The sequence below is a fragment of the Equus asinus genome, chromosome 26 (genome assembly GCF_041296235.1).
Source record: "Equus asinus isolate D_3611 breed Donkey chromosome 26, EquAss-T2T_v2, whole genome shotgun sequence".
NCBI lineage: Eukaryota > Metazoa > Chordata > Mammalia > Perissodactyla > Equidae > Equus > Equus asinus.
This window is the reverse complement of record NC_091815.1, coordinates 24,876,678-24,902,863: the sequence shown is the minus strand read 5'-3', so window position 1 is coordinate 24,902,863 and position 26,186 is coordinate 24,876,678. Positions and strand designations below refer to the sequence as shown.

Below are 26,186 nucleotides of genomic sequence, written 5' to 3'. Positions count from 1 at the left end.
GACCACACTTGGGAAAACCTCGAGACTTCTCCACAGACTCGAGCTTTCCAGGTGGATAAGATGGGATTCGCTGTCGGGTGGCCTCGGTCTCCATGTGTGACAAGATGATCTATTTATGAGGTTCTTAGGAAAGTTCGGTGAGGACGGTGGATGGTAACAGGAAGATCGTCCAGTGTGTAAGTGGTGGGCGATTGTAAATTCCCGGAATTGGGAAAGACCATAGAGACGTTGACTATCTGAATATATAAACAGAAAAGAAGGATCAAATCTAGTGTGTCAGTTATACGGACTGTTATGCAGCTTATAAAAATCACTTACGACAAGAAAAAATGCTTTCGGCCTCAGCTAGTATAATGAACTTGAGGAATGAGAACATTCTCAATTTTATGTAAACTCTGTTTTCTAAAATAGATATTTTCTATAAAACTTGGGGGAAAGGTTTCATGAAATTTGGTTTTCTTATACCTTAAAGGGGAAAGACGGTGTTTTTGTTGTTGTTACTGCTGCCGAGTTGATTCTCACTCCTGGTGGCCCCGTGTACCGCCACTGCTGTTCATAGAGTTTTCATGGCCCATTTTTTCGGAAGTGCGTGGCCATGTCCTTCTTCCTAGTCTGTCTTAGTCTGGAAGCTCCGCTGAAGCCTGTCCGTCATCAGTGACCCTGCTGGCGTTTGAAATACCAGTGGCATAGCTTTCAGCATCACAGCAACACGCAGCTGTCCACAGTGTGACACCCGACAGGCGGGCGGTGTGGTTCCCTGACCGGGAAACGAACCCGGGCCGCAGCGGTGAGCACAGCGCTGAGTCTGAACCACTAGACCCCCAGGGCTGGCTGAACATGGTGTAGAAGTGCACACTTACAGCGTTGTGAGGCAGGCATGGTGCCTAGGTAGTAGGGAAATTCAGGTTTTTTTAATCCATCCCCAGACATGCTGGGATTAGTGAGTTATCGCACGGTACCCAAGAAGTTTGCTCTGCGCGAGTGGGCTTCCTCAAGAACGTGCTGGCGCCCTGCGGAATTCCGCATCGCCCCCTTCCTGCAGTGTGGTCCTTCCCTCCCTCTCCTTCCATCTGGAATGATTTCCTTCAGTCTCACTGTGATACGTGTGTCTGTGGTTTCAGGGATCGGTGACGTTCGCGGACGTGGCCGTCAGCTTCTCTCAGGAGGAGTGGGCGTGTCTCAGCCCCGCTCAGAAGGCCTTGTACCGCGATGTGATGTTGGACAACTACAGCCACCTGGCCTCACTCGGTAAGGCTGTCTGCCCCGATGTTCATTACTACTAAATGTGGATGACTATTAAATACTTATAATTATTAATGATAAATTGTCAGTGTCTGTTGTCTTCACCATGAGTTTCAGGGCTGTCATTTAAGCAGTAGCTGAGTTCCTTCTTCTGGCTACCGAAAGAAATAGTTTGGGATTTGTTGGGTTGAAAATGCCTGCATCTTGCCCATCGCTGAGTGAACTTTCTCCCTTACGTTGGTCCTCTCTGTGGCTGCCTCTTTCTTAATGACCGAGGAAGTGAATTTGAAAACTTAGACCTTCATTGCATGATCATTAGCTGAGAAACCAAGTTTCACATTGTGTTTGATTGCAGAATTACTGTAGGCTATCTGGGTTTTTTTTCTGACCCGCCTGCAAGGAGAATAGTGTTTTGAATTTTTCTAAAAAGCCTCTATGATGTCCATAATTTTGATTGGGTCAACTGAATTTGTTTAAAACTGAAGTGGACACATTCCATGTCCTTCAGCAAACATTCCTTTCCCTGCCATGTAGTTGAAAGTTGCAAGCCATGAAGTTTGTATTTTTCATTGAATGAATGTACGAAGAAAGAACAAAAATGTCTAAAAAGGCAAAATAAATAACAACAATAAGCGTAATAATAGTTAACTTTGTAGTGCTAAATACCGGGCAGTGTTTCAAGCGTTTTACATGTATTAACTAATTTCATTTTAATGTCAGTCCTATAAGATAGGTATTATTATCATCCGCTTTTTAGAGATGGGCAAACTGAGGGACGGAGAGTTTAAATAGCTTGTCTAAGGTTCTACTGCTAGTGGCTGACAGAGGATTTGAACAAGGCGGTCAGGCTTGAAGGTTCATGTTCTCAACCACTAAGTTATAATTCCACGCCAAGGGCAGACCCTATATGACTTTAAATGATGCTAAGTCCTTTTTCTAAGATCACTGGTCTCTTATTCAATTCTCGTACCCTTCTCTGAAGTCTTTCTCAGTATCATTTTGACTTTTAACTAGTTGTAAATTTAACCAGGTCTCAACTGAAGTTTTTTTTTTAATTAAAAATTTCTACATCATGTGTCATTTTTTTCTTTTAAGGAGGAAGTTCCATTTCTAAGCCAGATGTCATTACCCTCCTGGAGCAGGAGAAAGAGCCGTGGATGGGTGTGAGGAAAGAAACAGGCGGACGGAACCCAGGTGAGTGAGGGGAAAGCCAGCAGGGGGCCATAATCATTGGGGCCCCCGTGGTCAGAGAGGAGTCACACCCCTGAGAGGTGGTTTGGAAACCTTTCTTCGAAGACCCAAGGCCTCTTAGATGAAAACGCCTGATCTCTGGGAAGGAAATAAAGATCACAGCACGAGCTGTTGGAGGAACTTCATCTTTTACTGATGACTGAATTTCTCTTCTCTTATTCCCCTCCCCTTTTAGTGCTGAGTGCCTTTCTTTCCCAGAATAAACTTAAAAAAATTTTTTTTTAAAGATTGCACCTGAGTTAACATCTGTTGCCAATCTTCTTTTTTTTTCCTTCTTCTTCTCCCCAAAGCCTCCCAGTACATAGTTGTGTATTCTTAGTTGTGGGTCCTTCTGGTTGTGCTGTGTGGGACGCTGCCTCAGCGTGGCCTGATGAGCAGTGCCAGGTCTGCACCCAGGATCCGAACCAGCGAAACCCTGGGCCGCCAAAGCAGAGCGCACGAACTCAACCACTCGGCCACGGGGCCGGCTCCTAGTATAAACTTTTAACGTAGATTTTGCATCCAGCTGCTTTCCAGCCCTGCTTTGCATTTAGATTTCTATATGTGCTTCCCCTGTCTAAAGAATGTATTCTTATATTCAGCAAATATTTATTGAGTGCCCACTGCAGGCAAGGCCCTGTGGTTGGCACTGTCCATACAGTGAAACGAACGTGACTGATAAAGTCCTGCTCTCTCTCCTGGACTCCACCTGCAGTGGGCAAGATGTAGATTAAACCAATAAGCAGATGACTAGATCAGTAACGTCACGAATCATGCTGTGCAGACAAGTAAATGGGAATAAGGTGGTGAGAATGACAGAGCCCGAGTGGTCAGGGGACGTGTCTTGAAGTGGGCATGCTCTCCCAAAAGTAGGGGTTCAGACCCCATCCCTGGGCGAGAGCATTCTGTCTGAGCAGGAAGTGATCTCTGTGTGACTGGCAGCAGTAAGAAGGTTAGAGCCGAGGGGCCGGCCCCATTGGCCAAGCGGTTAGGTTCACGCGCTCTGCGGTCCGGGGTTTGCCGGTTTGGATCCTGGGTGTGGACCTACACACTGCTCATGTGGCCACGCTGTGGCAGCATCCCACGTAGAGGAACTAGGATACACAACTATGTACTGGGGCTTTGGGGAGAGAAAAAAAAGAGAGGAATATTGGCAACAAATGTTAGCTCAGGGCCGATCTTCCTCACCAAAAAGCTACCTTAAAAAAAAAAAAGAAAAGTTAGAGCCGAGGTGAAGGGAGAGTAGGAAGGAGGTCTGGGAGTTAGGCCAGGGCCAGACCGAACAAGGTTTTGGTCGTCACTGTGAGGAATAGGGAATGTTTTCCAAGTTATTTGTAGCCAATTACGATGTTTAAAATTTTCTTCATTTCGTAGTTTGTAAACAAACTATGACAAGAATCCAGAAAACCACATGAAACAAAGAATTGCGTGATTAGTTATATTAAGGGTCACGCACTTTCACCACCAGGTCGTGAGTTAGGATTCTGCCAGCTGCGCCGGAGTGCCTCTTCACAAATTACAAGCCTTTCCCTCCCTGCGAGAAGAGTTTTCTTTAGAGTTTTCTCATCTCAATGAGCATCTCCCACAGTCGGATTTATTTTGTCTGTTGTTTCAGAAGGTCTTTAGTCTCTTTGAAATTATAGGTTCTCTTAACCTTTTTTTATTCTTAACAGTTTTTTTTTTTTTTAAAGATTTTATTTTTTCCTTTTTCTCCCCAAAGCCCCCCAGGACATAGTTGTATATTCTTCGTTGTGGATCCTTCTAGTTGTGGCATGTGGGACGCTGCCTCAGCGTGGTCTGATGAGCAGTGCCATGTCCGCGCCCAGGATTCGAACTAACGAAACACTGGGCCGCCTGCAGCGGAGCGCGCGAACTTAACCACTCGGCCACAGGGCCAGCCCCTATTCTTAACAGTTTTTTCGTGATAAGATTAGATCGTTTGTGCTCTGGTTTCCCACCATCTGGATTTTGCCGATTGCACCCTGTGGTATAGATTAGCATGTTCCTCTGTCCTCTGCTTCCTGTAGATTGATCGCTGGGTCTAGAAGTTTAATCTGACTCAGGTTTTGGGGGTCGTTTTGGCAAGACTGTTGGCGAGGTGGTGGTGACATTCTTCAGTCGGTTGGCACACGATGTCGGGATGTCTGGTTTTAGTGATGTTCGCAGCCTTTGATGGTCCGTTACTGTGTCCATTAATTCATTAGAGCTTGCAGATTGGTGATACTCGAATTCTGTCATTTATTCTGTATCAGCTAGAGTGCATCTGTAAAGAGAAACTGCCTCATGTACTGCTTGGTTACTCAGTTATATAGATCATTTGGAAAAGTCCAGATAAATACTTGATTCTTTGCCTTTGTTTACCAGTTTTCTAAATAATGAGTTAGTTTCCTAGCATCCTTTCAAAGGTGACCTATTTTTTGTGATGATTGAATACATGGAATTAAAATATTTGATGTATTTTACTCTGTTGTTACTATTTTGTGTTTGTGTGTGTGTGTGAGGAAGATTAGCTCTGAGCTAACATCCGGCGCCAATCCTCCTCTTTTTGCTGAGGAAGACTGGCCCTGAGTTAACATCTGTGCCCATCTTTCTCTATTTTATATGTGGGACGCCACCACAGCATGGCTTGACAAGCAGCATGTAGGTCCACACGTGGGATCCAAACCAGCAAATCCCAGGCCGCTGAACCAGAGTGTGTGAACTCAACCACTTTGCCACCAGGCTGGTCCCAAGTTACTATTTTTACTGATGCTCAAATTGGTCCCCTCATTGGCCAGCGCCAGCCTCTTCAGCTTGGCTCCTGAGCCCTTTTAACCTGGCTCTGGTGGACTATGAGAGATTCCTGCTGTCTAGTAAGACAGCCTGTTCCAGGCCTGTCTTGTACATGTCCTTTTCCAAACCTGGAATAAGACGTTTCTCCAGAAAGCCATGGTTGGTTTGATGGAAAATAATATTTCAAGACCACAGTCTGGGTACCAGGGGTGCTCATCCTGCCTGGTTAGGTCATTGCTTTTAGGCATTTTCAGGGGACAGAGATAGGAAATAAACACGTGTAGTCTTGTTTTAAGGATAAATGCCCCACAAGTTGACACTGCTCTTTCTAACTCAGTTTTAGGATTACAGGGTATTTACTTAATCTAATCTATCTTAAATCTGTGTCTTGTTTTTTCTCAAACTGAAATTCCTGGTTCTCAGCGATACTGGGGATAACAGAATATCCTATAATTACTGATTTGTTTTATCTCACATTATATGCAAAACATCCTGAGAATAACACGGCCAGCATTACCATGACGCTATGATTATTGAAAACAGATTGTGCTCTCCACATTTTCTCCCCATTTTTTGTAGTTTTCCCATACATTTCAAAAAGTGCATTGTCATTATATGCTGTAATCTCATCTTGATAATCCTCATTTAGTGTGAATTCTCTAAGAATGTACGTGTGTGTGAGGTATCTCTGGTCAATTTGGTTGTTTGAACTTTTTCTCCTACACAGTCTTACGGGCTCATGGAACAATTTCCCTGAGTGTTTGTATGTTGATAACAGTTCAAAGTCTTGTTCTTTTTTTAATATAACAATTAAGATATAATTTACATACCATAAAATTCACCCATTTAAGGTCTACCATTCAGAGGTTTTTAGTGTGTTCACAGACTGGCACATGTCTCACCGCAGTCAGTTCTTTACCAGTTTCCTCACCCCAGAAAGAAACCCCATACCCATTAGCGCTCACTCCTCATTTCCCTCAATATATTTTCTAATTTTCTTGATTATTTATTTGACTCAAGAGTACTTTTTTCCCCTTAAATTTTCCCAGGTTTTTATGTTGAAAATGTTCAAACCTAGAGAAAAGTTAAAAGAATAAGTGAATTCCATTTAAAACTGTTGCCTGGGGGCTGGCCCCGTGGCCGAGTGGTTAAGTTCGAGCTCTCCGCTGCAGGCGGCCCAGTGTTTCGTTGGCACTACTCATCAAACCATGCTGAGGCAGCATCCCACATGCCACAACTAGAAGGACCCACAACGAAGAATATACAACTATGTACTGGGGGGCTTTGGGGAGAAAAAGGAAAAAAAAAAGAAAATCTTTAACAAAAAAAATTAAAAAAAACAAACAAAAAAACCCACAAAAAACTGTTGCCTGGATTCACCAATTGCTAGCATTTGCCATGTTTGCTATAAGTATTTATATATCTAAATATTTTAAACCGTTTTTACTGTCGTGTGGAGGGGTAAGTCACAGATATCATGACAGATACCTTAAATGCTTTAGCTTGCATCTCCTAAGAATAGGACATTATCGTAAATAACCTTTCATTATTCCTGATTGACTTCATTATCCTAATTAACCTAAATAACCTATCATTGTCACACCTAAGAAAATCATCATTGTTTCAGGCGCTTTATCTAAAGTACAGTTCATTGTTAAATTTCTTTTTAATTTTTAATTTTTTTGTATGAGCGTGTTTCAATTTAGGATCAAATTAAGGTTCATAAATAGATTTATTGTTAGGTCTTATTTCCTTTTAATCTAAACTTCTGTGCCTTAAAAAAATTATTTTTATTTATTTATTTTTTACTTTGGCCTCTTTTTTTTAAAGAGTCCAAATCCAGGCCAGTTTTCTTAAAGCATGATATTCTGAATATGTGTGACTAAAAATTTTTCTCATGATTTGGTTCAGAAAACTCCACAATGGAGGCCTAATTCCAATAGCATCCTATGAAGAATCACGTAATATCATGTCTGTATAGATTACTGTAATTTTGGTGAACCAAGTATGGCTTTTCCATTTCCAAATAAATGAATAATCTCTGATATTGATCTGACAGCATGATTTTATTGTGGTCAGAAAATATGTTGTTTCACTCCTTTTAAGTACGTTGAGACTTGCTTTGTTTTATAATCCAGTATATGGTCAATTTTTATAAATGTTCTGTGTGATTGAAAAAGGAATGTGTGTTGGTAGTGTCAAGTTTGTTTTGTGTTTTTTATATATATGTGTATTTAATTTTTTAAAAAATCTACTTCTGCAAATTACTAAAAGAGGTATGTTAGAATCTCCCATTCAGTTTGTAGATGTGTTTTCCTTTATATTTTATCTATATTTGCTTCATATTGAAACCATTTTATTGGTGGCATATGAATATTTAATATCTCTTTGTTACCATGGCCTTAAGGCAGGTGCATTATAGAAAATTAGTAGAGACAAGTCCGAATTAAAAATGTAACCCTCACAACTGTGTTCTTCAGTAATTCCTGGTTTACTCCTGTCCTTCCACACCTTCACACACATACGTACAGTTATTTCTGTTGAGCAAAATGAGATCCTGTTGAAATTTCTGTTTGATGACCTCCCTTTTCCAGTCACATCTCACTGAATAGTTCCCTCACGCTTTAGTTGTCTTACATCTGTGCTGTGGTCGCATTACGTGTACATACATTGAAAACCCCATCACGTGATACAATTTTTCTTTCAACCATCAAACATGTTCTAAAGAACTCAAGAGGAAAAGATGGTCTATTATATTTACCCAGATAATTACCATTTCTTTTGATCTTCCTTCATTCTTGATGTTCCGGATTTTCTTCTGGTATCGTTTCCCTTTAGTCTGAAGAACTTCCTTTAGCAGGTCTTTAGAATAGGTCTGTTGGTGATATTCTTTTACTATTCTGTCATCTAAAAACATCTTTATCTCATCTTTATTTCTGACCAAGACTTTTTCAGGATGTAGAATGTGGGGCAGAATTTTCCTTTTAGCACTTTAAAATGTCACGTCACTTCCTTCTGCCCTCCCTTGTTTCTGATGCGAAGCCTAGAGTCGTTGTCCAGGTATTGGATAGGTAATGAGTTGTGAGTTTTTTGGGTGCTTTCAAGTATTTTTTCCTTTGTCTTTAGTTTTTACTGGTGTGATTATGATGAGTTTGGGTGTGGATTTCTTTAGGTTTATTCTCTTTGGGGCTCAGTGAGATTTTCGAATCTGTAGGTTTATGGATTTTGCCAAAATTGGAAAGGTTTTAGCCCTTTAGTTCAACATTTTTTCAGCTGTGCACACTTTTCCTCTCCTAGGATGCCCATGACATGAATGTGAGAGCTTTTGGCGTTGTCCTCCTGGTCCTTGTTGTGTGTTCATTTGTTTTTCGATCTTTTTTCTTTCTGCTGTTCAGATTGGATAAATCTTTCTCTATCATAAGTTCATTATTTCTTCCCTCTGTCTTCTCCAGTCTCCTATTGAGACCATCCAGCAATATTTTAATTTCAGTTATTATAGTTTTTTGTTCTAACTTTTCCGTGGTTCTTCTTTATATCTTCTACATCTTTGCTGAGATTTTCTATTTTTCCATTTGTTTCAAGAGTGTTTGTGGTTGCTTGTTGGAGCATTTGCATGATTACGGCATTAAAGTTTTCATCAGATAATTCCAACATCTGTCATCTTGGTGTTAGCATCTGTTGATTTTCTTTTAGAACCTGTTGATATATTTCAGCAGGCAATCAACCTAACTAGGTTCAAGCTTCAAGTTTCTACCTGCCTTCTGTGGTTTGTTTTCCCATTTTTACATATACTTGACAGATCTGGCTCAGATGTGCGTTTGTTTCCATTTGAAGTGATAGGAGAAAGGTCCTATTTATCAACTTTAATGGTTTTGGATGAGTGATAATTATGATAAGCCTTTCCCAGTGGCTTATTTTTGTATTATATACATTTATTCTCAGGCTAATTTCCTTTATCAGTAATTCTCCAGTAATCTACTTAACAGCTATTATGTGCTATGAGCTTATTATTCACTGGTGAATGCTATCAGGATTGTGTCTGCCCATAGGCAGATTTAGGGATAAGAAAATATACAGAATAAGAAATGAGGCAATGAGGGGCCGGCCCCGTGGCCAAGTTGTTAAGTTCGTGCACTCCACTTTGGTAGCCCAGGGTTTTGCCAGTTTGGATCCTGGGCACAGACATGGCACCGCTCATTAGGCCACATTGAGGCGACGTCCCACATACCACAACTGGAAGGACCCACAACTAAAATATACAACTGTGTACTTGGGGGATTGGGTGAGGAAAAGCAGAAAAAAAACAAAAGAAGATTGGCAACAGTTGTTAGCTCAGGTGCCAATCTTTAAAAAAAAAAAAAAGAAATGGGGCAATGAATGAATGAAAGTAATTGAAACAGTTATGAAAGCAAGGAATGAGACTTGTGAATAGAGAATACAAGACAGAGACACACTTAGATAGGGCCCAACAAGCACAGCTGTACTGAGGAAGATACTTATCCTGAGACTTAAAAGATGGGAGGGATGTCTCCTACAGGCAGCCCAGGCCACAGGATTCTTGGGTGATGAAATAGCCTGAGCAAAGCCTGAAGGTGTGGAAAAAATGTTGTATCATGTTTTAGGTTTCTAAAACAAGGCAGTATGGAAGAGGTAGGGTACAAAGGATGACAGTAGCTTGGTATGAGTTCTTGTAAGCGTATCCATGGTAAGGGTTTCGGATTTTATTTTAAGAGTAAAGACAAACCGTTCAAACAGTTTTAAGTATGGATCCTTAAACTTTGATCTACATCAGAATGATCTGATAGAGATGTTGAAAATACAGCTTCATAGGACTTATTCCTAAAAATTCTGATTCTTTGCATCTGAGTTAATTGAATATCAATATTTGTAACAAGCTTACCAAATGATTTTAACACCTAAATTTCACAAAGTTAATCTCTTCCCCTATTATGAACATCACCATCTTACATAAACTTTCTTGACTATTGGAGCTCTTCTTATCCTTTTTCAACTTCTCTGAAAGTATTTTAGGTTTAAGTCATTCTATAATGGATTTTGTACATGTGTGTGTGTTACAGGACAATAAAAATGTGTTTGCTTTTTCCTTTTCTTTCAGATTTGCAGTCAAACTCTGGAGCTGACAAGTCATCTACAGAAAATGATATTTATGAAATAAATTTGCCCAAACAGAGTGTAAAGGAAATAAGTAAAACTCCTGGCCTCAAGGCCTCCAGTTTTAGAAATGATTCAAAACACAGAAGTAAATTTGAGGGACCACAGGGACATCAAGAGGGACATGTCAATCAAAAGATAATCAGCCAGGAAAAAATGCCCACTTATACTCGCCGCACTTCTCTTATTCACAATACAGATAAACCATATGAATGTAAGGAGTGTGGGAAGTTCTTTAGTCGTGGTTCAAGTCTTATTCAGCATCAGAGTATTCATACTGGAGAGAAACCCTTTGAATGTAAGGACTGTGGGAAGACCTTTAGACTTTATCTGCAACTTACTCGACATCAGAAATTTCATACTGGTGAGAAACCCTTTAAATGTAAGGAATGTGGGAAAGGTTTTAATTTTCCCACTCTACTTAATCGCCATAAGAGCATTCACACAGGTGAGAAACCATTTGAATGTAAAGAATGTGGGAAATCCTTTAATCGTAGCTCAAACCTTGTTCAACACCAGAGTATTCATGCTGGTATGAAACCATATGAATGTAAGGAATGTGGGAAAGGCTTTAATCGTGGTTCCAATCTTGTTAAGCATCAGAAAATTCATTCTAGTGAGAAACCCTTTGTGTGTAAGGAGTGTGGGAAGGGCTTTAATTATCATTACCAACTTATTGAACACGGCCGAATTCATACTGGCAAGAAACCCTTTGAATGTAAAGATTGTGGGAAGGCCTTTAGTCTTCTGATACAGTTTGCTCGACATCAGAACATTCATACTGGTGAGAAACCATTTGAATGTAAGGAATGTGGGAAGGTCTTCAATCGTGGCTCGAATCTTATTCAGCATCAGACTATTCATACTGGTGAGAAACCCTATGAATGTAAGGACTGTGGAAAGGCTTTTAGACTTCACCTACAGCTTTCTCGGCATCAGAAAATTCATACTGCTGAGAAATCCTTTGAATGTAAGGAATGTGGGATAGCCTTCAGACATCAGTACCAACTTATTGAACATCAGCGAATACATACAGGTGTGAAACCTTACGAATGTAAGGAATGTGGGAAATGCTTTCGTCGTCGTTCAAACCTTATTCAGCATCGGAGCGTTCATACTGGAAAGAAACCCTTTGAATGTAAAGAATGTGGGAAGACCTTTAGACTTCGTATACAACTTATTCGGCATCAGATATTTCATACTGGTGAGAAGCCTTTTGAATGTAAGGAATGTGGAAAAGCCTTTAGTCTTCCTACCCAGCTTAATCGCCACAAGAAGATTCATACAGGGGAGAAACCATTTGAATGTAAAGATTGTGGGAAGTCCTTTAATCGTGAGTCAAACCTCGTTCAACATCAGAGCATTCATGCTGGTCTGAAACCGTATGAATGTAAGCAGTGTGGGAAAGGCTTTAATCGTGGTTCAAACCTTATTCAGCATCAGAAAATTCATTCTAGTGAGAAACCCTTTGTATGTAAGGAGTGTGGGAAGGCCTTTAGATATCATTACCGACTTATTGAACATCGTAGAATGCATACTGGTGAGAAACCCTTTGAATGTAAGGAATGTGGAAAGGCCTTTAGTCTTCTGACACAGTTTACTCGACATCAGAACATTCATAGTGGTGAGAAGACATTTGCGTGTAAGGAATGTGGGAAGACCTTCAATCGTGGCTCGAATCTTATTCAACATCAGACTATTCATACTGGTGAGAAACCCTATGAATGTAAGGACTGTGGAAAGGCTTTTAGACTTCACCTACAGCTTTCTCGGCATCAGAAAACTCATACTGGTGAGAAACCCTTTGAATGTAAGGAATGTGGGATAGCTTTCAGACATCAGTACCAACTTATTGAACATCAGCGAATACATACAGGTGTGAAGCCATGTGAATGCAAGGAATGTGGAAAGGGCTTTAGTCATGCTACAGACCTTAGAGTACATCAGAGAATTCATACTGGTGAGAAACCCTTTGAATGTAAGGAATGTGGGAAGGCCTTTCGACATCATTACCAGTTTCTTGGGCATTACAGAATTCATACTGGTGACAACCCCTATGAATGTAAGGAATGTGGGAAATGCTTCACTCGTGGTAGAGACCTTAGAATACATCAGAGAATTCATACAGGTGAGAAACCATATCAATGTGAAGAATGTGGGAAGGCCTTTAGTCGTAGCTCAAACCTTATTCAACACATTAAAATTCATACTAGTGAGAAACCCTATGATTGTAAAGAATGTGAAAAGGCCTTTAGCAGTAATTATGAACTGACTGTGCATCAGAGAATTCATACTGGTGAGAAACCTTATGAATGTAAGGAATGTGGGAAAACTTTTAGACTTAGCTCAGTCTTTACTGCACATCAGAGAATTCATACGGGTTTGAAACCCTATAAGTGTAAAGAATGTGGAAAGACCTTTAGCTGTAGCTCAAACCTTGTTCAACATGAGAGAATTCATACTGGTGAGAAACCTTATGAATGTAAGGAATGTGGGAAAACTTTTAGACTTAGTTCAGTGTTTATTGCCCATCACAGAATTCATACAGGTCTGAAACCCTATGAATGTAAAGAATGTGGGAAAGCTTTTACTGTGAATGGTCAGCTTACTCGACATCAGAAAATTCATAATCGCCAGAAGTCCTATGAATATAAGGAATGTGGGCAAACCTTAACTGGGTGTGAACAGTTGACTCAACAACAGAGAATGCTTACTGGGGAGAAATCCCGTGAGTATCAAAGAATGCGGGGAGACCTTTCGTCGTGGTCTGAGATTGGCTCTGACAGCACAGTGTGTGCTCTGGTGAGAAACTCTGAGTGTAAGTAACGTGGGAACATTCGTAGTCACAGTAAACACCTTAGTGTTCAGAGAGGCCTTCGGATGAGAAAGTCTTTGAAGGTAAGGAATATGGGGTAGCCTTCATCTTCACAATTTACTAACCATAAAAGATATTTTACTAGCTATGTTAATTTCATAAACTAGAGAAAAACTCTTACTGGAACAAATGTAAGAAAATGTCTACCTGAGGCACATACTTTATCATCATTGCCATTTCACTACCTGTGTGACATCAGGCTGGATGCTTATCTTTTTGCATCCTTTGTAATGGCAACAATAGGTAGTATTGTTGTACAATTATGGGAATAAATGTGTTATAGTACATATTAAATCCTTGAAAGAGTATTTGGCACATGCCTGTGCTCATAAAGAATAGCTTTACATTGTTTCATTAGCATTACTGCTATTGATGTGAGAGGAAATTGTATTATTACAAATAATTTAGAAAAGCCTCATCCATTCATCCATTTTTTAATTTTAAATAACTTCTGGATAAAATCTAGTAGGATGTAAAGAACAGAAGAGAATTTTCATGAAGAGCTCATTCCTTAAGTTATGTCAGAAAGTTAATGCTGGAAGAAACCCTGTGGGTTTAATGAGTGTGGAGGTGTTGAAAATACAGTTGTTGAAGAATCGGGGAGTTTTTGAAGTGATTTCTCTATAAAAATTTCAATAGGCAGAAAAACATATAATTGATGTTCTCTGTCCAGAAGTTGAGATCAATCAGATATTCACAAAAGAATAGCAAAATTAAAACTATCCACTTATGTATTATCCAACTCTTTATCATGAAAATTTTTACACATATGGCAAAGTTGAAACTATAAATAAATATCCATACACCCCTACCTAGATTCAAAGTTATTAACAATTTTGCATGTTTATTTTTCTGTGTATTTTTTGTTGTACCATTGAGAACATGTTTTAGACACCATGATTCTTTACCCCTTATCGCATCAGTATGTGTCTCCCAAACATAAAGGCAGGCTCTTCTGTAGCCATGGTACCATAATTACCCTTAAGGAAATCATTCATAATTCCACAGTATCTATCTTATATTCACATTTCTTTATTGGCCTCTCAAATGCTTTTTACAGCTGTTTCTTTTCTTAGGAGAATGCATTCCAGATTCTGCACTGTATTTGGTTGTTAGCTCTCTTTAGTCTATTTTAGTCTGGAACAGTGACTCAAATTTTCTTAGGTGTCAGAGTCGCCTGTGGAACTTGGTAAAAATAAGCTCGGGCCCTGTCCTGCCGTCCTTCACTGAGCCAGGGCCTCTGTGTTCTGTACCAGTTCTCTAGGTGATTCGGATATGCACCACAGAGAGCCACTGGTCTAGAACATTCTCTCTTTTTTTGATGTTGACTTTTGAGAAGTCTAGGAAAATTGTCTGCCAGGTGTTTGATTTTTTGTTTCTTTCTAGTGTCGTTTAGCCTTGCTCTATCCTTTATAGAGCAAGTTAGGTCTAGCGGCTCCATTATGTTCCGATTAAATGTATTTTGGGGGAAGAATACTTTGTAATGTTTGTATGTCACAGCATGTCAGAAAACATTTAAGGGCAGGTTGTCACTTTGTTGGTGAAACTGAGCTTGATCATTTAGGTAAGATGCTGGCTTTCAGATCCCTGTTGTCAAGCTCTAGTTTGCAGCTGGTAAGTAATTTGTGTGGAGAGTTTGTCACCTCTTTGGAAATTTATAATCATGTGTATTTAAATCCTGGATCAAACGGAAAATAAAAATTGAAATAGACAGTTCAGTAACGAACGACATTAAGATGTCAACATAATTATTGAACTTGTGGGATGTGAGTGAAGCCGCGCTCTGTACAAAGTTAGGATCCTTCAGTGTATAAAGGAAACCAAGAGTGTTTTGATGAGAATTTGTTTTTTGTTGTTCAGCACTCTATACCCAGCACCTGTACTATGCCTGGCACATGAGAAATTGATTAACTTTGAGAAAAAAATTTAAGCCGAACAGAATAAAACATAGGCCAACATCAGGAAGCAACAGAGTAAAAGTGAGGATTAATAGTTCAGAAACAGACTTCATCCATTTTTTATTTTTTTTCCAGCTTTATTGAGACATAATTGACATATAACACTATAAGTTTAAGGTGTGCAACATAATGATTTGATATATGTATATATTGCAAAATGATTACCACTGTAAGTTTAGTTAACACATCCATCACCTCACGTAGTTACTTTTTGTGTGTGTGATAAGAACTTTCAAGACTTAGTGAAGTTGTTTCCATTTCTCGGCTATTGTAAATAATGCTGCAATGAACGGGGTGGGTGGGGGTGCTGGTATTTCTTCAAGGTAGTATTTCATTTCCTTTGCCTATATACCCAGCAGTGGAAATGCTGGCTCATATGGTAGTTCTATTTTTAATTTTTTGAAGAACTTCTGTACTCTACCATAATGGCTGTACCAATTTACATTCCCACCAGCTGTATACAAGGGGTCCCCTTTGTCCACATCCTCACTAGCATGTCTCTCTTGTCTTTTTGATAATAGCCATTCTGATAGGTGTGAAGTGATACCTCATTGTGGTTTTGATTTGCATTTCCCTGATGATTCGTGGTACTGAGCTTTTCATGTACCTATTGGCCATTTGAATATCTTCTTTGGGAAAATGTTTTGAGGTCCTTTGCCCATTTTTAAATTGGATTATGTGGGGTTTGTTTTTTTTTTTTTTTTTTTGCTATGAGTTGTATGACTTCCTTATATATTTTGTATATTAACCTCTTATCAAATATGTGGTTTGCAAATACTTTGTCCCATTCTGTAAGTGGCCTTTTCATTTTTGATCCTTTGTTTTGCTGTGCAGGAGCCTTTTCCTTTGATGGACTCCCACCTATTTATTTTTGTTTTGGTTACTTGTGCTTTAGGGGCCATTTCTAAAAAAGTCATTGCCAAGACCAGTGTCTTGGGGAGGGAGATTTTCCCCTATGTTTTCTTCCAGGAGTTTTATGGTTTCAGGTCTTACATTTAAGTCTTTAATCCATTTTAAGTTCATTTTTGTGAGTGGTGTAAGAGAGGAGTCTGGTTTCATTCTTCTGCATGTGAAGATCCCATTTTCCTAGCACCATTTATTGCAGACATTGTCTTTTCTCTATTGACTGTTCTTGGCTCCCTTATCAAATATTATCTGACTATATATGTATGGGTTTATTTCTGGGCTCTCAGTTTTTTTTCATTGTTCTATATGTCTGGTTTTTATGCCAATACAATACTGTTTTGCTTATTATAGCTTTATAACATAGTTTGAAATCAGAAAGTGTGATGCCTCCAGCTTTGTTCTTTTGTTTCAGGATTACTTTGGCTACTCTTGGTCTTTTGTGGTTCCATATGAATTTTAGGACATTTTACCAGTGTTAATTCTTTCAATCCGTGAATACAGGATATCTTTCCATTTATTTGTGTCTTCAATTTTTTTCATCAATGTCTTATAGTTTTCAGTGTACAGATCTTTCATATGCTTGGTTAAATTTATTCCTAACTATTTTGTTGTTCTTTGATGCTGTTATAAATAGGACTGTTTTCTTTATTTCTTTATCAGGTAATTTGTTTTTAGCATATGAAAACACTACTGCTTTTTGTATGTCAATTTCATATCCTGCAACATTACTGAATTCATTGATTAGATCTAACAGTTTTTTGGTGGAGTCTTTAGGGTTCTCTCTCAGAAAGATCATTTATATGCATATAGAGACAATTTGACTTCCTCCTTTCCTATTTGGATGCCTTTTATTTCTTTTTCTTGCCTGATTGCTCTGGCTAGGACTTCCAGGACTACGTTGAATAGGAGTGGTGAGAGTGGGCTTCTTAGTCTTGTTTCTGATCTTAGAAGAAAAGCTTTCAGCCTTTCACCACTGAGTATGATGTTTGCTGTGGGCTTGTCATGAATGGCCTTTATTATATCAAGGTATGTTTCTTCTATATAGAATTTGTTGAAAGTTTTCATCAAGAAAGGATGTTGAATTTTGTAAAATGCTTTTCTGCATATAATTTGTATCTTTTAATCTTAATGTAGTGTATCCCATTTATTGATTTGCATATATTGAACTATCCTTGTATTCCAGGGCTGAGTACCGCTTGATTGTAGTGTGTGATCCTTTTAATGTGCTGTTGAATTCTGTTTGCTAGTATTTTGTTAAGAATATTTGCATCTATATTCATCAAGGATACTGGCCTGTAGTTATCTTGTAGTGTCTTTATCTGGCTTTGGTATTGGTAATGCTGGCCCTGTGAAATGAGTTTGGGAGTGTTCCTTCCTCTCTGTTTTTGGAGGGGTTTAAGAAGTATTCCTATTAATTCTTCTTTAAATGTTTGGTAAAATTCACAAGTGAAACCGTCAGGTCTGGGGCTTTTCTTTATTGGGAGATCTTTGATTACTGATTTAATCTCCTTGTTATTGATCTGTTCAGGTTTTCTATTTCTTCATGATTCAGTCTTGGTAGGTTGTAAGTTTCTAGGAGTGTGTCTGTTTCATCAAGGTTATCCGGTTTGTTGGCATACCGTTGTTCATATACTCTGTTATGATCTTCTCTATTTCTCTTTAATCAGTAGTAGTGTAATCAAAGTAATCAATTTAATCACTTTCATTTCTGAGTTTAGTCTTCTCTCTTTTTTCCCTTAGTCTATCTAGTTAAAGGTTTATAAATTTTGTTGCTCTTTTCAAAGAACCAACTTTAGTTTCATTGATTTTCTCTATTGTTTTTCTATTCTCTATTTTGTTTGTCTCTAATTTTTTGTTATTTCCTTCCTTCTGCTAGCTTTAGATTTAGTTTATTCTTTTTCTGGTTCCTTAATAAAGTTAGGTTGTTGACTTGTCATCTTTCTTGTTTTCTAATGTAAGTATTTATAGCTATAAATTTCTCACTTAGCACTGCTTTTGCTGTGCCTCAGAAGTTTTGGTGTGTTTTTTGTTTTCATTCATGTCTAAGTATTTTCTAATTTCCCTTATGATTTCCTCTTTGATCCATTTGTTGTTTAAAAGTGAGTTGTTTGATTTCCACAGTTTTGTGAATTCTCCAATTTTCCTTTTGTTTTTAGTGTCTAACTTCATCTTGTTGTGGTCAGTGAAGATATTTTGTATGATATCTATCTTGTGAAGTCTGTTGAGACTTAATTTCTGACCTAACGTAGGATCGTCCTGGGAAATGTCCCTTGCGCTTCAGATGAATATGTATTCTTGTTGGATAGTGTTCCGTATATGTCTGTTAGAGCTCGATGGTTTGTTGCATTAAGTCTTATGTTTGTTCACTTATCTCTGTCTTGTTCTGTCCGTTATTGTGAGTGGGGTATTGAAGTCTCCAGCTGTTATCGCAGACCTATTTCTCCCTTCAATGCTGTTAGTTTTTGCTTCATGTATTTTGATGGTCTGTCATTAGATGCATAAATGTTTATAACTGTTGTATCTTTTTTCTGTATTGAGCCTTTTATTAATATATATAATGTCCTTTGTTTCTTGTAACCTTTTTTGACTTAAAGTGTATCTTTTCTGATATTAGTATAGCTACACCCGCTCTCTTTTGGTTACTATTGGCGTGGACTATCTTTTTCCATCTATTCACTTTCAACCTGTTTGTGTCTTTGAATTTCAAGTGAGTCTCCTATAAAGAGCATATAGTTGTTGGATCCTGTGTTTTTCTCCATTCTGCCAGTCTCTGTCTTTTGATTGGAACAGTTTGATTTATGTACATTTAAAGTAATTATTGATAAGGAGGGACTTAGTTCTGTCATTCTGTCATTGTGCTACTTGCTTTCTATATGCCTTATAGTTTTTTGTCACTCACTTCCTGTATTATTGCCTTCTTTTGTGTTTAGTTGATTTTTTATAGTGAAATGTTTAAATTCCTTTCTTATTTCATGTTGTGTATATTTTATAGCTGTTTTCTTTCTGGTTATCACGGGGATTGCATTTAGCATCCTAATTTGGATTTATACCAGCTTAACTTCAATCACATACAAAAACTCTTCTCCTTTACAGCTCTGTCTCCACTCTTTTGATTGCTGATGCCACATAATTATCTCTTTATACATTGTGTGCCCCAAAACATAAGCTAATAATTTTTAAAATGCATTAGTCTCTTAAATTATGTAGCAAACAAGATTTGGAGTTATAAGCCAAAGTTACAGTAATACTAAATGTCATGTCATTCCCACCCTGTTGATAGTGATGCTATCAGCTAAGGATGCCTGAGGCACTTGCCCGAGCCCACATTCCTGGTAGTGAGCACTCAGACACTTCCACCGCTGGGGCCAGCGTTGTGGCTGGACTGGCCCTTGTGGTTTTTTTTTTTTTTTTTTTTTAAAGATTTAATTTTTTCCTTTTTCTCCCCAAAGCCCCCCGGTACATAGTTGTGTATTCTTCGTTGTGGGTTCTTCTAGTGGTGGCATGTGGGACGCTGCCTCAGCGTGGTCTGATGAGCAGTGCCATGTCCGCACCCAGGATCCGAACCAACGAAACACTGGGCCGCCTGCAGCGGAGCGCGCGAGCTTAACCACTCGGCCACGGGGCCAGCCCCTGGCCCTTGTGGTTTTTGTTATGACTGCAGGATGCACCTCGGCAGCAACCATGAGGGATCTCTGAAGAACAGCTTTTATCACTTACAGGTTCTGGAGGATACATGGCACCCCCACGGGTCACATTGAGGTGAGGTTGCAGGTAGAGGGAGAGCTTGCAGACCTGGGGCTCTGCCTTTATTAGGGACCGAGGGTGGGTGTCCAGGGTTTCACCAGTTCACTCTATTCATTAAAGCCCAAGAGCAGGAATTAGGGTGCTGGAAGAGAAGCAGGATCACCCAAGTGGTCAGTTTTCTAGGTTCCCCGGGGCTTTCTGAAAGAGGGAGCTTCAGGGGTGGGGGCAGCCTGATTCCTTATCTGGCTGTTTCCTAGGAGTTGTGTCAACAGCTGGCAATGTGTTTATTCAAGATTGATGTCTTTGGAAATGGGTGCCTCCGCAATCAAACACTCAATATCAGGCACTACACTACACTAGCTTTACACTAATAATTGGGTTTTTTTCTTCAAATGTATTAGTCTCTCAAGTCATGTAGAAAACAAAAAGTACAACCACAAAACATTGTTTACTAGCTTTTATAATTGCCCATGTATTTCCCTTTGTTGAGATCTTTATTTTTCTGCATGGCTTCAAGTTACTTTCTGAGTGTCTTCATTTCACTCTGCAGGGCTCCCTTGAGCATGTCTTGCAGGGTTAGATCCAGTGGTCACGAATTCCTTCAGCTTTTCTTTATCTGGGAATGTCTTAATTTCTCGCTCACTTTTGAAGGACAGTTTTTCCAGATAAAGGATTCTTGGTTGACTTTTTTTTTTTTCTTTTAGCATTTTGAACATACTGGCCCACCGTCTTCTGGCCTCTAAGTTTCTGATGAGAAATCTGCTTATAATCTTATTGAGGATCGTCCTCATGTGATGATTCACTTCTCTCTCGTCACTTTCAAGAGTCTTTGTCTTTTGAAAGTTTGATAATAGTGTGTCTTGGTGGGAGTCTCTGAGTTCCTCTTATATGGAGTTTGTTGAGCATGTTGGATTTTTATATCTTTCATCAAATTTGGGAAGTTTTCAGCCATTATTTCTTCAGATATTCTCTATGCCCTTTTCTCTCTCCTCCTTCCTGGACTCCCCTGATGCATGTGTCGGTCCAGCTGATGGTGTACCATGGGCTCCTTAGGCTCTGTTTGCTTTTCTTCAATATTTTTTGTTTCTGTTCCTCATACTCAGTAATTTCCATTGTCCTTTCTTCAAGTTCTCTGAGTCTTCCTTCTGCCTGCTCAAATCTGGCTTTGAATCCCTCTAGTGAATGTTTTCATTTCAGTACTTTTCAGCTCCAGATTTTCATTTTGAATTCTTTTTAGGTCTTCTGTCTCTTTATATTGATATTTCTGTTTTGTTCAGACATTTTTTCTTGACTTTCTCCACGTTTTCCTTTAGTTCTTTGAGCATCTTTAAAACAGTTGTTTTAAAGTCTGTGGTATATCTGCCGTTAGTTCTTTTTCAGTGACAGTTTCTGTTGATTTATTTTCTTTGAATGGGTCATACTTTCCTATTTCTTTGTATGCTTTGTGATTTTTTTTCTTGAAAACTGGACATCTGAATCTAATAATGTGTTAACTCTAGAAATCAGATTCTCCCTTTTCCCCAAGATTTGCTGGTTTTTTTGTTACTGTTTTTGTTGTAGACTGTCTCTGTGCCAAGGGTAAGCCTGAGGTGTGAACATAAGGTCTTTTCTGAGCTTTTCCCTGTATACAGAGTTGGTTTTGAATGTCCTAGTCTTTAATGTCCAGCTCCTGAAAAAGGAAAAAGTGAAAAATGAAGGGGGAAAAGGGGCGCTGACCCTTTAAATACCCTGGAAGTCACTGTAGCTGGAGGGGGAGGGGCTTGCAACAGCGTGACGGGAGATGCAACAACAGTGGCTGCCTGCCTCTTTGTCTGCACCTCTGTGATCAGAAACAGCAGTCAGAGGCCAGCTCCAGCCAGAGTGGGTAAGTTCGCATGCTCCACTTGGGGGGCCTGGCTTCCTGGGTTTGGATCCTCGCTGTGAACCTACACTACTCATCAGCCATGCTGTGGCAGCAACCCACATACAAAATAGAGGAAGATTGGCACAGATGTTAGCTCAGGACCAATATTCCTCAAGCAAAAAGAGGAATATTGGCAACGAATGTTAGCTCAGGGTCAATCTTCCTTGGCAAAAAAAAGGAAAAAAAGAAACAGCAATCAGACCAAAGATCTCTGATATTTGGAAGACAGGGTACTTTTTACCTGTCCTGGCTTCTGGAAGGTGTGCACACGCTGCTCTAGGAACACATGCACAGCTGCCTGCCATGTGGCTGGGTGTGGGGGTTGAGTAGCTGCTACTGTGCTAAGAGCTGAAATTGAGTGAAATTAACTGCAGTTCACTGTTTGAATCTTCCCCTGGGAGTTTCAAGCCTCAGTAGTCTCCGGAGTTCCAAAATAGTTACATCAGACGTACTCTGCCAGTGCAGTTGTCTAGCTGGAGAGAGAGTCCTGGTGCTTCCTACTCTGCCGTCCTCCTAGAGTCTTCCCAAGTGATGTCTTTTGAGTATCAATATGAAGTGGTTTTTAGTAGACTCTGCTTGTTCCAATTAACCATTGCACTAATTATCATGATTGGGTGATGCTCAGATTGGCCAGTAGGAATCCATTTACATTTGTTCCTTTGATTATTCCTGTTCTCCTTAAAAGGATAATTGTTTTCAGGCCTCAAGAAGATATGTCAGGCTGATCTTGATCTTTGGTTCATATTTCCTGCCTGCCTTGTCCTGAGTTAGAGAATCAACTGTCCTCTTAGGGAGTCCTAGTTCCCTTTAGAGGTAAAGACCATTAGAGACCAAAAATTCAGTTTAGAGATGTCCGTGATAGTTGGAGGTATGAAAAAGAGCTACCGCTTCTGTTAGAATAGTTTTAGTAGAGTCAGAATTGAAAAGGTCATTTTAAGGCCATAGGTTCACAATGGTTTTTCTCAACTTAGATTTACAATTTGCTCTTTTTTGCCTTTGGTCAAAAGACTTAGTGTTATGGTGACAGCTGGAAGGTTTACCTCCTGCTGGGGCGCCTGCCTGGAAGAGTAGTTAATGTGCTTGCCCATCGTGGGACATGTTGGTCTGATGCAAGTGTGTCGTGATATTTCTCAGTAGTGTCATGAGAGACTTGTGTTTTAGAAAATTCAATCATGGATAATATACTTAATGTTGCAGAAAATGTCCCCAGAAAAGAGGAAAAACTATAGACAAGATTTCTGTCAACCTTTTATGGAGTATTGTAATAATCCAGTTAGAGATGCAAAGGACGAGGGACCTGTGTGTGTGTGTTAATTTCCGGGATCCCATTTCATTTCACTGAGTTCTGCACCAGTCGTGGTCTCCAGGGTTCCAGTGCGGTTACTTATTATTGGTCAAAGTGAAACTATCCCCTTAGATTCTCCAGTGAGTGAGAGCCTACTTATCAGTCCCCCATATCCATTATATCCTGCTTCCATGGTTACAGACCAACTGATTTTTATTAGCAGTTTATTATGACTCTCCAGAATAAGGATTGTATTTATTTCTCCAAGGTGTCGCTATGTCATATAACTTATGGCCAGTGGAATGTGAGTGAATATTTTGGCAATTCCAGAACCTTCTCTTAAAGACAACTGGCTTAATATATTAATATTTGAGGAATCTTGGTGAAGACTATCCAGAAATTTTTTGTATTATTCTTGAAAGTCTTCTGTAAGTCTGAAAGCTTCATTCCATTCTGATGCCAGGGATGGCAACATTTATGAGGTATTTGGAGCAGAGACACTATGCCAGGCTTAGACTGTCTACATACATATTTTGTGATAGAGAAATTCACTTTTATCTTGTTTGATCCACTTTTATTTAAGGCAGCCTTAGTGTTTTCCTCACGACCAAATTTAATGTCAAGCAAAACATTCAGATTGTCACGTATTGAAACTAAAGACAGTCAGTATTCCTGCCGGTCTTCTCGAACTCAAAGGCCCAAATCTGTAGAGAACCGAATCTCTCTCCCATGTATGTTGTCATCTACTCCCATACCTAATTAAAATCATGGCACCTGTAAGGGAGACACTCACTTTTCCTTCAAGAATGTGTATTTCTGCCACATCAGGGATCCTTCAGAATGAGGTGATAGAAGGTACTAAATTATTGTTGAATGAATATATGAGGTTCCCCTTCTGGGTTGTGGGGTGAAGATGTGGCTCTTCAGACCCGTTCCCAAGTTAAACAAGTAAAGCTGGGGAAAAAACATCTATAAAAACAACCACCAGCCGTTTAGAGTCTGAAATGTGTCCTAAGGGCATATAGCAATTGAAATATTTATCAAGAAAACCTACTAAAACATGGAAAGAACAGCAAGTCTATGGCATTTAGGACATGACCTCGCCCTTCCTCCCGTCTACAGCTCACTGTGATAGAAGCTTCATTCTAGGTAGGTGTGGCCGAGAAGATGGAGCTCCCTCTCCCTCCAGATCCCAGTCAAGGGTTACCACATCTCAAAGTGAGGGGCAGGTTGCCAGCATTTCTCATCACCGCCCACACGCAGCCAAAGAGGCTAAACTCCTGATGAGTATGGCTGAGAGGCTGGGAGCTCCCTTCCTCCACCCAGCCCCGACCTGTAGGCACAGTGAGCCCAGAATCCTGGGACCCTGACTGCCCTCATTGCAGCTCACCTGTAACACAGCTTCCACACCAAGAGAGGCAGGCCAAGAAGAACAGGGGCTACCAACGAGCACAAAGCCCAGAATAGTGTTTTGGAGATTTTGCCCAGAGGAAGAGGCAATCCACAAGAGCTCTGAAGCTGTCTCTAAAGGAACTGTTGAAATAGTGTGGGAAAGTTCAAGGCTAAAGGCAGTGTTGGAAACAAATAGCTTCTCTTAACTAAAAATGATAGTGTAAACCATAGGCTAGCTATTTCATCAGGCAGATCCAGGTAAAGAGCTAATAAGAGCCTTCCTGAGGTGAACACAAACCTCAAAGGCTGGCCTTAAAAACTAGCCCTGCCTTAAATTAAATTGGATCAGGCTACTGAGCATTTTATGTCCCCAAGGAACTGTTGAAAACAGCAGAGCAATCAGCAGGAAATTAGCGGAGCCTAATGGGCTGGGAATAATAGCAAATGAGGCAGACAGCTTCAGAGAGAGATCAGGGAAGAAGACAGTCAAAGAAACTCCTGCTTAAATAATTGTCATCCCAGGGTGGCTGCACACACTCAAGCCTACACCCTCTGAGGAGCAACACTAAAGGCTTCACACTGCAAAGGGAAATAGATTTCACTGAAGTAGCCTAGCCAAAACACAAAACAGGCAGAAAACCACACAAGTCTGGGGGAGGGAGGAGAGATTGGTATCTGCAGTTGCTACAATATATTACCTAATATGTCCAGTTTTCAACAGGAAAAAAGGACAAGAGTAAATGAAGATATGAAGACAATGTCTCATCAAGTAGAGAATATCATTAAGGAGATAGAAATGATAAAAAGAACCAATTGGGAAATCTGGAGTTAAAAGAGTACAATAACCAACATGAAAAATTCCTAAGAGCTAAACAGTAAATTTGAACTGCCAAAAAATCAGAAAACTTGAAGATAGATCAATAGAAATTATGCCATCTGAAGAACAGAGAAAACAGAATGAGAAGAATGAACAGACCTTCAGAGAAATTTGGGACACCTTTAGTGCACCATACATTTAATGAGAATACCAGAAGGAGAGGAGAAAGAAGAATGAGCAGAAAAAATATTCAAAGAAATAATAGCTAAAGCCATCCCAAATTTTTTGACAAACATTAATCTACCCACTCAAGAAGCTCAACAAACTGCAAGTGGAATGCATGCAAAGACACCCACAAACACACACCATGGTAAAGATGCTAGAAGTCAAAGACTAGAAGAAAATCTTGAAAAAGCAGCAAGAGAAAAAACAGTATACATCTCATCAGAAACAGTGGAGGCCAGAAGACGGGGATGACATATTCAAAGTGCACAAAAGAAAAGCAACTGTCCATCAATAATCTTATATCCAGCAACATGATCTTTCAGAAATGAAGGTAAAATAAAAACAATCCCATTAAACAAAAACGGAGAATTCATTTCCACCTGACTTACCTTAAAAAAATACTAAAGAATATTCTTCAAGCTGGAACTAAGTAATTCTTGGCAAAAATTCAAAACCAAATAAAGCAAAGAAAAGTTGAAAAGTATTAAAGAAGGTATGACTACATATTTCTTCTACTTTCTTAGCAGATTTAAAAAGCAGTTGTGTGAAACAATATTTATATAATTGTACTGTTTGGCTTAAAACATGGAAATTAATATATTTGACAATAACAGCATAAAAGAAGTGAGTGACAGAAGAATTTTACTGGAGTGAGGAAATGACAC

At 39.4% G+C, this 26,186-nt stretch overlaps 1 protein-coding gene across 8 annotated transcripts in view; it reads left to right on the top strand.

The window, feature by feature from the left end:
• LOC106843288 (zinc finger protein 780A) overlaps window positions 1-25,971 on the top strand; it is a 31,874-nt gene extending 5,903 nt beyond the window's left edge. For 3 of the 8 annotated variants that reach the window (XM_014860251.3, XM_014860248.3, XM_070499178.1), the window contains exons 4-6: window positions 1,122-1,248; window positions 2,338-2,436; window positions 10,361-15,124. In XM_014860251.3, coding sequence (XP_014715737.3) covers window positions 1,122-1,248; window positions 2,338-2,436; window positions 10,361-13,242 — 3,108 coding nt within the window. In that variant the 3' untranslated portion in view covers window positions 13,243-15,124. Of the gene's footprint in view, window positions 1-1,121; window positions 1,249-2,337; window positions 2,437-10,360; window positions 15,125-25,190 lie in introns of those variants that run through there. The other 5 variants (XM_044759664.2, XM_070499180.1, XM_070499179.1 and 2 more) reach the window with 2 other exon arrangements.
• Window positions 25,972-26,186: the final 215 nt, after the last annotated feature.